The sequence below is a fragment of the Lepidochelys kempii genome, chromosome 9 (assembly GCF_965140285.1).
Source record: "Lepidochelys kempii isolate rLepKem1 chromosome 9, rLepKem1.hap1, whole genome shotgun sequence".
NCBI classification, from domain to species: domain Eukaryota; kingdom Metazoa; phylum Chordata; order Testudines; family Cheloniidae; genus Lepidochelys; species Lepidochelys kempii.
The window spans coordinates 15,997,914-16,010,282 of NC_136388.1; the positions used below are offsets into that span (position 1 = coordinate 15,997,914).

At 41.0% G+C, this 12,369-nt stretch overlaps 1 protein-coding gene across 3 annotated transcripts in view; it reads left to right on the forward strand.

Annotated features, from left to right (window-relative positions):
- Window positions 1–12,369, forward strand: part of PLD1 (phospholipase D1) — a 128,055-nt gene that overhangs the window by 47,035 nt on the left and 68,651 nt on the right. For all 3 annotated transcript variants that reach the window (XM_073359380.2, XM_073359379.2, XM_073359381.2), the window contains 3 exons: window positions 147–292; window positions 1,203–1,311; window positions 1,798–1,863. In XM_073359380.2, coding sequence (XP_073215481.1) covers window positions 147–292; window positions 1,203–1,311; window positions 1,798–1,863 — 321 coding nt within the window. The remainder of the gene's footprint in view (window positions 1–146; window positions 293–1,202; window positions 1,312–1,797; window positions 1,864–12,369) is intronic.

Genomic DNA, 12,369 nt, shown 5'->3' on the forward strand with positions numbered 1-12,369 from the left:
GTTCTGTTTGGAGTCTAATAAAAATTATAACTAAAAGTAATAAGAAATGGCTATACCTTTAAATAAAAAATGATAAACTCTAGAGTATTTAATGCTAGAAGATTACCCATTGAGTACTGAAACACTGGTGCTATTCTTTCTTGTAGGTACCAAGTCCAAATGTTTACACTATTGAATTCACACATGGGGACTTTACATGGCAAGTGAAGAGGAAATTCAAGAACTTTCAAGAATTTCACAGGGAACTGCTGAGATACAAAGCCTTCATACGAATTCCTATCCCTACAAGGAGGTAACTATTTTATGCAGTCTTACAAATATGGTTCAAGGCCCAAATTGCACTGGAAAGATGTGAAAAGCCTGATTCTCACATGTGTAACTCCATTGACTTCCAAGAATCACTCCTGATTTACCTGGTATAAAAGAGAGGAGAGTCAGGCTCAAAATCAACATAATAGCAAGCAGCAGTAATCTGAATGATCCAATGATCTCTCTCTTGCAAGATGTAGAAAGCATGTGGGACATTTTGTGCAGTCAGTTTTTTAAGCAGAATTTCCCATCGAAATCATTGGGTCGTTGTGCTTCAAAATTTATGGCACAACGTGGTCTCTTACCTTTAAGGCCTTATATCTGAGCGTGCTGAGCTCTCTCAGTTCCTCTTCCCAGTGACTCTCATGAGGTGCTCAGAGCTGGCAGGACTGGGCCCAAGGAGTGGGACAGAGCTCCAAACATAAAGAGAGTCGTGGAAAGAGGCCTGAGTGGTGGAGTGTTACAAAAGGATAGTTTGGCATGGGAAGACTGTAGGAAGCTAGGGGGCAGAAGAGGAAACAAGAGTAAGGATTTTGGTAAGGGTAGAGATATGAAAAGATAAGGATTAGTGAAACATAATGGTCCAGGAACATGGTCCAAATTCCTTTCTGCTTAAATAGGCAAAACTCATTTGAAGTCAGTGGATCTGTGGCCATTTGCATCAAAGGAGAATTTGGTCCAATATCCTCTGCTTTTTGCATTGTATTTTCGTTTGAATTGATTTGTACACAATGATTTGTTAGACGATTTTACGCCTACCCTTATCTTTCCTCGCTACCTGTCCCTCATTTTATCATAAAGTTTTAAATAGAATGTCAGGACTTTTGTGTCAGAGGAAAAAACACTCACGTTCTACTGATCAGACAAATAATCTGGGATTTTTTTTCTTCCAGTCACACAGTTAGAAGACAAAGTGTCAAAAGGGGAGAAGCGAGGCAGATGCCAAGTCTGCCACGCACGTCTGAGAACATGGTCCGAGAAGAACATTTTTCTAGTAGAAGAGTAAATGTCCTTCCTTCTTCTAAATACTCTGTTCAGAGATGTGGGTGTGCTGATAGAAGGGAGGCTGTTGACATGTTGTGCTGTCCATTTTATTCTTGGGATTTTTCTGACTTTCACTCTGGGGGGCCAGCTTGTTTGCTGAGCTGTGTTCTGACCAAGTTCAGATGCCTTCTGTTTTGCTAGTGGTAAATTCTTCTGCTTGGTGAACCGAAACTCTGCCAAGTTTAGAGTCAAATTGTCCCTGCTCAGAAAGTGGAAGAGACTGCCTCAAGGAGCACTCCCTCTGCTAAGATCTGAGTTATTTCCCCTTTGCTGGGATATTGTGGGGCAGTGGAGGGTTTGCTACATGCATATGTATATGTATATATTTTTTTCATTCAAGCGGTGGCTTGTTTTTGATTCTCTTCATTACTTCCTGTAGCTATATAATTAGATTTTTATAGTAATCCCTACATCCTATCTAAAGTTTTCATGCTTGCATTGTAGAAACAATTGGAAGACTACTTGACAAAGATCTTAAAAATGCCCATGTACAGGACCTACCATGGAACGGTAAGTAGTCTGTACAATAGCTTAAGCAACAAATGAATATTCTTTTCATGTATAAGTACTTAACTGAGAGAAATAAATCTTGTCGTTTACTCTGAGGTATATTAAAAGCATTTTGCAGCCATTTTTATTAGGGCAAATATTTTCTCCAACGTCCTTGTGAATCTGATTATAACCAAATAAAATGCTATACTATCAAGCTATTGGGGTGTCACAACTACAACACATTATGACAACCGGCTTGTTAAGGGCAGTCTTGTGCAGACAGCTCATTACACATGTAATGTGACTGGGTTCTGATTGGTTCTGGGTGGCATTTAAGATGTTTGGTTGGAGGTTCAAATGCCTAAATAATTGGGGTCTCTGCTATGTGGCAGATGTTACCTTCACTTTGGGAATCTTGTGAATTTAACCTCTTAGGGCCAAACTGTGCTTTGGCTTATATCCCTGACAACCCCATTGACTTCAGCAAGTTTGTGTTGGTATTAATAAGAGGAGAATTTGGCACCCTGGCTTCCCCAAGTAATTCATCACCTCCACAGGGACATGGTAATCTATATGTTCCCTCATTCCTATGAAACCTCATTGAAGTCAGATGGTTCATGTTATATCCAAAATTTGGCCCATATTGTGCAAGAATTTGTCTCTTGAAAGCCATTTTATGTTCTTGGAGTTTCACCTCATTGACTGTCCACATTTCTCACGTGCTAGTTGGAGGAGACTTTAGAGGCCATAATTGTATGTGAATAACATTCCACTGCCATGGCCATTTATTCCCCCTTCTTCTGACCCCACATAAAGGATTTATTACTTCTCTTCTGTATCATCACCAAAAATTGGTTTGTTGCAGAACTTACTGAATAAGCAGAGGCAGTTTATCCTTCTAAGCAAGACAAAACAATTGAGTACACTTGGTTTTAAAATGAGACAGAAACGTAGACTCAACTTTACATCTTTAAGGGGGTACATCTGCTCACTATATGTACTGTTGTTTCAATGTTCCCCATGCCAAATGTATCTGTTATACAGGGCAAAAATACCCTCCCATGCTGGCCAATATGTTAATGTTACAGTGGGAAATCTGCACCTCAAATGAACTGGCTGCCATTTAGAGAAGCTCTGCTGTTGTGGACAGTGGTGTATGCTGAGAGGGGGAGATTTAACTCAGAGTATGTGGCATTGGATCCATTTTGCCACTCCCGTGTGCAGGCATTACCTTGTCAGATCTCTCTGATATTGTCCACTAATCTAACAACGCCAGAGACTTCTTGATTAAGTTCTGGTTGGAAACAGGATGTTAGGGAAAAAAAATACTAAACATGCATTATTTGCACCCTGGGCCCTCTGCAGGTAAAGCTTATGGACCATGAGCAGCTGTGTTTTTCTCTCCCATCTTTCTCCAGTGCAGCTCCTGTGATGGGTTTGGTCACAGAGATCCCCTTGGGACTGTCACCTGATGTGCTGAAATTACCTCTGAGCCCATTTTCCCTGCCAGCTTGGGACTCCAGAACCCTGCTTTGTTGAGCCAGACATGCTAGCCTGCTGCAACACAGAACCAGGTCTGGTCCATGCCCCCAAAGTGGCAGACTTTAACTAAAAACAGCTCAGCAGGTTACCTGTCTCCAGCACCCAGGCACCCAGTTCCCAATGGGATCCAAACCCCAAATAAATCCGTTTTACTCTGTATAAAGCTTATACAGGGTAGATTCGTAAACTGTTCACCCTCTATATCACTGATAGAGATGCACAGCTGTTTGCTCCCCCATGTATTAATCACTTACTCTGGGTTTATTAATAAAAAAAGTGATTTTATTAAGTATAAAAAGTAGGATATAAGTGGTTTCAAGTAATAACAGCCAGAACAAAGTAAGTCACAAAGCAAAATAAAACAAAACACGCAAGTCTAAGCCTAATACACTAAGAAACTGATTACAGGTAATATCTCACCCTCAGAGATGTTCCAATAAGCTTCTTTCACAGCCCAGACTCCTTCCTAATCTGGGCCCAATCCTTTCCCCAGTATAGTCTTTGTTATATATCCAGCAGACATCTCAGGTGGTAAGCAGGGGTTTTCTCATGACTGGCAGCCTCTTTTGTCCTGCTCCACCCCCTTTTGTAGCTTTGACAGAAGGCGGGAATCTTTTGTCTGTGCTTGTCCCCACCCCCGCCTTATCAATGGAAAAGTACAAGGATTAAGATAGTCACCTGTCACTGTAAGACCCCCTAGTGTTCATTCTTCCTGGGTTGGCCCACAGGTACACAGGAGGGCTTGCAGGTAAATAAACCATTTACAACCAGTTGTCCTAGTCAATGTGAGCCATCAAGATTCTAAACCACCATTAATGGCCCACACTTTGCATAATTACAATAGGACCTCAGAGTTATACTTAAAAAGAAAAGGAGTACTTGTGGCACCTTAGAGACTAACCAATTTATTTGAGCATAAGCTTTCGTGAGCTACAGCTCACGAAAGCTCATGCTCAAATAAATTGGTTAGTCTCTAAGGTGCCACAAGTACTCCTTTTCTTTTTGCGAATACAGACTAACACGGCTGTTACTCTGAACTCTGAAAAGAGTTATACTTCATATTTCTAGCTTCAGATACAAGAATGATACATGCATACAAATAGAAGGAATATATTCAGTAGTTTATAACCTTTGTTATGATGCGTTACAAGAGACCTTTTGCATAAGGCATATTCCAGTTACATCATATTCACACTCATAAGCATATTTCCATAAAACATATGGAGTGCAACATCACAGCTCCATTCTGTCCCTGGCCAGCAGAGACAGATATTGTTCTGTACGTACATTCTTAGATCATTGGCTGGCTTTCAATGGATTTGACTTCTGCGAAGCATTCAGTGAGAACTTGCCTTGTGATGTTGGCTGCACTGCTTAGTGCAACAGGGCGTGCAGCTGATGGGAAAAGAGAGATGCTGGGAACAAAACATTTATTCATTTAATTTAAGATGATAGTTCTCAGACCAGAGACAAAGCTGCAGATTTCTGATGTTCATCGTGGACTAGCGTCTGTCCTTCTTACAATAGTACGGGTGTGTTGCTGTTCTTGTGTTCAAAAAGTCCGTCACTTGAAAATGGAGAGATGTGCTGCTTGTTTTGCTGCCTGTGCAAATTTTGGCTCCTGTGTGTTAGGCTCTGCAAATCCTCGGGCTGATCCAGCTAGATCTTTGGCTTGTAGATGTCTCCAACTGAATTCTTTGCAAGTTCAGGCACAGGGTTAACTTGAGTGATTCATAAAGGCCAGATGACCCATGTGATTTATTGCCCCCTGAATCTTGTGAGGATCCTCTTTCTGCTAATCCAGTCCCCTAGAGGCATTTTAACAACTGATCTGGACAATTCCATTCATTCTGGCTATGTTTTTATTTTGTATTTGTGGCTTGTGTGTTTTGTTCATTTGTATATAATTGGCTCAGCTTGGATGACCTTGGCAAACTTAACTGGTAGCTCTTTTCACCCTTGTTGAGGAGTTCAGGGCTATGAAGCACTGTGGGATGTAAAGGGACTTACATAATGTGTTGAATATACAACTCGTGTCTAAATGTTTTGCCCGCAAACTAGAAAATAGTATGCCCCTAAACATTGTTTAGTGATGTAACAAGGGCTGCACTCTTTGACTATGTAACCCTAAGTGGGAAAGTTTATAACTGTCTCCTCAAATTTTTCTTAATGGAATATTTGTGTGTTTGCTGTTGTGGCAGGGTATTAGACATGGAGCTGGCAGCTAGTTGAGGGTATAGTTAACATTGTCTGTTATGATAATCAGATACATCATGATAATCCGATACAGGGAATTGGGGCAGTTGGGCAAGTGTGGCCCAAATACCTTGTAAAGGCGTTTCTATGGGCTTGATCTGAAGTTAAATGGAAAGACTCCATTGATTTTAATTACCTTTGGATCAGGACATATATGAGCTTGATAGTTAAAAGATTCCAAAATAACGCTAGTTTAAACCAGTAAGTGTCCATGCAGCCTTTTGCACTGGCTTTACAAAATCAGTTTAAAATTACACTTCAAATTAAAGCAGTGCAACAAGATAAGTCGAATGAGTTTTTCACAGCTATACAATTAAAGAACACTTCATGCACCCAACTGTGGTTGCTATTTAAGGCTCTTATCCTGCAATTAGATCTGCTAGGGCAGACCCCTGCAGCCATGCAGAGCCCCACACTGCCAGATCTGATTACAGGACTGGGGATTTTGAACATGGAATTGTAGCAAACAAGAATAATGTTTACATGTGCATTTAGTGTAAAGCAATTTTTCTGTGTATGATAAAATTAGAATACTGTCCTAGAACATTGTTATTCTGAGCACTGGTGAAGTAGTGTATTATTATGTTGCCAGAGCTACTAGTGAACTATTTGTTTTATCATTGTTAAAAAAAAACTAGAGCTGCAATGAAAAACAGACTTTGGAACTGCTGAACCCTACTTAAAAAGGCAATGTCATCTGAACAATCTTCCTTAAAATCTTGCTTAAATATATTATAAGTGCTTGGTTCAGCAGAGGGAAAAAAAGATGGTTAAAATGTCTCGTGTCTCCACCTTGCAGCTGTTATTTCATTTTTCATAGCTCATTTGCTCTTCAGCTGATCTCCCATGTCTGTTCCCACCCCCCCTTGTTACAATATCATTGAAACTTCAGTCCCCCATCTCAGAGTTAAAATATTTTGATGCAGATCACTGTGAAACCTGAGTGGGATGTCGGGTCACCACAACAACAGCTGGGTAGTGTAAGGATTCAAATGTAAAGGAGACAAAAGGGTACTGCTCTCCTACTACCCTCTATTTCAGTTTTCTTTGTGAATTATGAGATCCTCAGATTAAAGGCACTGTACCAGTAAAAGTATTTAACAAAATAATAAAATTGATAATGATATCACCTAATCATATTTTTTCGTTCCATTAAATAACATTTCCTGTAATCTACAGGATTTTTCCATATTGAAGCCTCAATCCTGCAAACACTTACCTGCTTAGTTTTATGTATTTGAATAATCTAATTTAAGTCCAGTGTGACTACTCATGTGCATAAAAAGAAACACAGGAGTAAGGATTGGGTCCAAAAGGCCAAGCTTTGCCTTCTGATGCTCTCACAGGACATAGGATTTCATTGGACATTGTGCACATACAGACCTATCCAAGGGCTGAGTTTGTCCTGAAGGATCTCATATGGCATTCGTATTTGGCTACCATCAGGAGCAGACCAGTCAGAGAGGAATGTGGTTCTGTGTTTGTGTTACCATGGACACCATTTTAAGGACTGGTTGGGTGGAGGGGACTGGCAGCTACAATGTTGAACAATATTTGCCTTTGATCTGACAGTTCCAGTCAATAAAGTTAAGCAAATAAATTGTTACATTTCCACCTGAGTGGTAATTTCTCCTACGTACCTGTTTTTCTTTTTCTTCTTTGAGCACAGTTAGTCTCTCACTTTCTCATTACTAAATGTTCCCCAAACAACAACCTAGTTACTTTTCAGAGCAAATGGCCAAGATTTTCAAAAGTGGCAAGTGATTTTATGTGCTCTGTATTTGAGAGGCCTTAAGGGGCCTGATTATCAGAGGTTGGGTCCTCTGCACCTTCCAAGAAGCTGAAAATTTGTCCCCAGAGCTGAGATTGCCTGAGGCCCAACTTAAGCACCATGTAAAAGGCTTTAAATGGTACATAGGCCTTGCGCAGGCTGTGCCGAATTTCACCCACAGAATAGAATGGACTATTCACAGATGGCAGAACCTGTTTCTTCTTCCTTACCCAGGACAGGTAGCGAGAATTTGTGAATTCAAAACCTTGTGAAAAAACCATGAAATAATTAGTACTCTTTGCTTCATAAAAATGATGAAATCATAGGAAAAGCAGGAAATCAAGTATACAGATACCGGCTTCTACTAAGAGCTAGTTTGTGTCCTTGGGCTACATGGCCATGCATGAGAATAGGAGCCCTTTGACTCATCTCTGTGGCTGTGGTAGCCCTGAGCATAGAATCATAGAATCATAGAATATCAGGGTTGGAAGGGACCTCAGGAGGTCATCTAGTCCAACCCCCTGCTCAAAGCAGGACCAATCCCCAACTAAAGCATGCTCAGCATGGGGTAAAATCTCGCCAGTTACTTTGGTGCCTAAAAGGGAGCTGAGCTCTTTGCGAAAACCTGTCCCTTGATGTCTCTGGGCCTCAGTTCCCCTCTGTGAAATGGGGATAATAAACCTCATCTCTGGTTTGATTACAATGCCCTCCGCTGCATCTTGGGCCCTGCATCAGCCTCCTTTCCCAAAACTGAAACTCACCTAGGTTGTTACCTAAGCTAGCCCTGAGCACCAGACTTTGTTCAGAGTAGGCACTAGAATCATAGAGTTTAAAGCCAGATCATCTAATCTGACCACCTGCATATCTTGGTTTGGAAGGATTAGATTTGTATTTGTGTATGTTGGTACACATCAATTTCAAACAAAAATGCAAACCGATGAAAAAATATTTCCACCAATAATAATTGTAATATACAGACAGATAAAATAAGAATAGGGCTGCTTGATAACTTATCAGAGTCAAAATCCAGCCTTTTGAATTTGGCTTGTTAAAATGGATTAGCAAATGAATAGTAAAAGCAAGGACGATTTGTTGATTGAAGGATATTTACTTCGAATATTTGCATGTGATGTTGACTATTTGAGTTAATAATTTATAAAACTTCAGCTTTTTTAATTTCAGCATCTGTCACTAATTGTCTGACGCCCTCCATAATTTCACATAACTGTGAAAATTTAAATAATTAAAAATATAAAAAAATGCTTAAAATAAACATTGATGTTATCTGTCAAAATTATAAAAATCAAACTCTGCCAAGGCTATGTACATCACAGGCCACCAACACCTGCTAAACCTAACAATCAGAATTAGACTGAAATATTACAGCCCGCAGGAGACTAGACGATTGTGTGACACAGACAGAGAATAGGAGGGACTGAGGTGCACCAGTGCTTGAGCCCCTGCAATGGCAGGAAATTGATTAAGTGAAACATACCCAGATCATTCTGGCAAGTGACCTGTACCCGGTTGCTGCAGAGGAAGCTGAAAACCCCCAAGGTCACTGCCAATTGGCCCAGGTGGAAAATTCCTTTCTTACCCCCACAGTTAGATCAGGATCAGTTAGACCTTGAGCATGTGAGCAAGAACCAGCCAGCCAAGCACCTGAGAGAGAGAAATAGAATGCTGATTGCTACTCAGAGCACAGGTCTGCCCTGTCCAGTGTCCCATCTCCAGCTGCAGCCACCTCTGATGCTTCAGAAGAAGGAGACAAAAGCCAACAACAATCCTAAAATACATGGCAGGGAGAGAAGGCAGGGAAATCCCTTCCTGACCTCTACAGGTGGCTTCCTGAAGCCTGAGCTTTTAGGACCAAAAGACATAAACTGTACATGAGACCCAGGGCTGACAAGCCCTGCCCCCTACCATCACAAGCAACCCCGATATACAATCCTACTAAAGAATTTGTCTCTCTCTTAAAACTAACTAAATTGTTTGCCCCTACAACTCCTATTGGAAGGCTGTTCCAGAACCTCACTGCTCTGTTGGTTAAAAATCTTCTAATTTCCATCATGAATTTGTTCTTGCCCAGTTTGTATCCATTTGTTCTTTTGCCAACATTGTTCTTTATCTTAAATAACTCTTCACCCTCCCTGGTGTTTATACCCCTTCCCCCCATGTATTTTTTATATAGAGCAACCGTATCCCCACTCAGCCTTCTTTTTACTAGACTGACCAAGCAAGCTCTTCCACTCATAAAATAGGCCCTTCACTCCCTGGATCATCCTAGTAGCTCTTCTCTCCACCTGTTCCAGTTTGAATTCAACTTTCTTGAACATGCGTGATGAGAATTGTACAGAGTATTCCAAATATTCTTACCAGTGCCTAGTACAAAGGCATTAATACTACATTATCTCTACTGAAAATGCTTTGCCTAACACATCGTAGGATTGTATTTGCATTTTTTTGCAGCTGTATCACATGGGTGGTTCATGGTCATCCTGTGATTCACTACACACCCAAGTCTCATTCCTCCTCTGTCTCTTCCAACTGATGAGCCCCCAGTCTGAAGCAGAAATCCTTATTATTAGATCCTAAGTGCATGACCTAGCACTTTGCACTATTAAATTTCATCCCATTTCTGTCACTCCAGTCTTCAAGATCATCCAGATCTCCCTGTATAATATTCCGATCCTCCTCTGCATTGACGATGCCTCCCAACTGTGTATCATCAGCAAATTTCATTACACTCCTACTTCTTGTGCCAAGGTCATTAATAAAAATATTGAATAAGATTGATCCCAAGATGGATCCTTCAGAGCCTCCACTAATAACCTTCTTCCAGTCCGATAATCCACTTTTCAACACAACCTGTTGCCTTCTCCCCTTTAGCCAGTTCCTTATCCACCTTACAATTCTTGTAACAATCCCAGTTTAATTTATAATTTCCCATATGGTACCCTGTCAAATGCTTTACTGACATCCAAGTATATTAGGTCTGCTACACTTCCCTTCTAAAAAAAAAAAGTTTTTCTGCCATCGCAGATGTGGTAATGTCCATTTCCATCAGTCCTCCTACCTTCATGCCCATGTTCCATATTAGCATCTGTATTAAAAACTGAGGTAAAGTATGCGCTTCATTTTTGGGCCATACCTAGGTTATCTTTAATCTTCTTCCCATCCACTTTACATAGCAGGCTTAACCTCATCCTTCCTTATTCCCTTTCTATGTATATAACTAATAAACCTCTTATTATTTACTTTTTTAAATTCAGCTTGACTTGTAGCAATTCTCACTTTATTCGTACATTTTCTAACCTCCAAGGTGTAGCTTTCTTTACCCCTTTTCCATTCTCTGTAGGCTCTCTGCTTATTCCTAATGGCCTCAGCTGAGTCTGGGGTCTTTCCCTGTGAGTGTTTTTTTCCCCCTTGCTTGAGTGCAAATTTCAGACAGTTTTCGTATAGTTGATTTGAAGAAATTCCAAGCCTCTTCTGCATTTAAGTCCTTGAACTCTTCACTCCAGTTGACCTCTTTAACTCATTCCCTTAATTCCCAAAGTTTGCCCTTTTGAAATTTAAAAAAACATAGCTGATGACCTGGTTTTAATTATCCTTCTATTTAATTTAAACTGAATCAACTTGTGATCACCTGATCCAAGGTTATTTCCTACTACTAGCTCTTCTATGATGTCACTACTTACCAAAACCAAGTCTAAAATTGCATATCTCTTGTTGGTTCAGTGACCAGATGGCAGCTACAGGCCTGAGAGGAAAACAGAGCTGCCTGGCTGGGAGGGGAGGTTATGTTGTGCCCTTAAAAAAAGTGGTAGCAAAATACTCTCCCCTCCGCTGCACCAAGGCAAAAGAACTGGGCTGGAATGGAACTGTGTCTCTGAGTTGCATTTTCTTTCTGGGACTCTTCCTGGAATGACATGGTTACACCCAGGCCTACAGGCTCATTCTAGCCCTAAGGGCCCAAATCTGTCCCTCTATCATGTTGTGTCAGACTTCCTACAAAAAGAAAAGGAGGACTTGTGGCACCTTAGAGACTAACCAATTTATTAGAGCATAAGCTTTCGTGAGCTACAGCTCACTTCCTCCTTTTCTTTTTGCGAATACAGACTAACACGGCTGTTACTCTGAAAGACTTCCTACAGTTTGTGAGTAGTCTCACTGAGGTCAATCTAACTGCTTCACAGTTATTATTCCACATGAGAAAGGGTGGCAGAATCGGACCCTAGGATTGTTGTGATCTGTGTTGTGTCAAACCATTCGCTTCTGTTGATTTCGTTTGTGGTTTGGAAATCGCCGTTTTCTGCCGTATGGCACAGAGCAAACCTAAAGTGTGGCTCTGAAGCTTGGGATGAGCATTCCAGGCCAAGGGAACCATGAAACCCTTACGTAGTGTTGGTCCCTATGGGGATTTTCACCATGATAAGGCCATGCTCCTTTGCCAGTTCTGCATCTCCACTCACTCTGGATCTAAGAGGTGAGTGTAGCTATTGCAAGAGGGGAGTGATGTTATAAGTGGTATTTTTCTGAATACATTCTGACCTTGGATGCACGTGGCTCCCATTTATTTCTCATTGAGGTCAATTGCAGCTGTGCATGTGGATCTGAGACTTGAATTTAGCCCATTCGGCTCTGGATGGCAGCATATTTCATTAGAAAGTTAAGTTCTTCTTTTTGCCTCTTTGCTGCCAGATCAAATGAGAAAACCACCTCCTGCTCCCTCCCCCTGCGTGTTTGTGCACTTTGGTTAATTAACCCAATACAGACAAAGGAGAGTAGCTGAAATCTGTTTAGTTCTGTATCACGTGGGTCAGATTCTGCTCTTACTTTCATCCCTGTGATGAGAGACACTCTCTAACTGGATCTGAGATGACTAAGCAGCAGCATATATGCCAGGAATGGCTTACTCTGCCAAGAAAGCCTGGTTGGTTGGAAGAGGTCTAGTT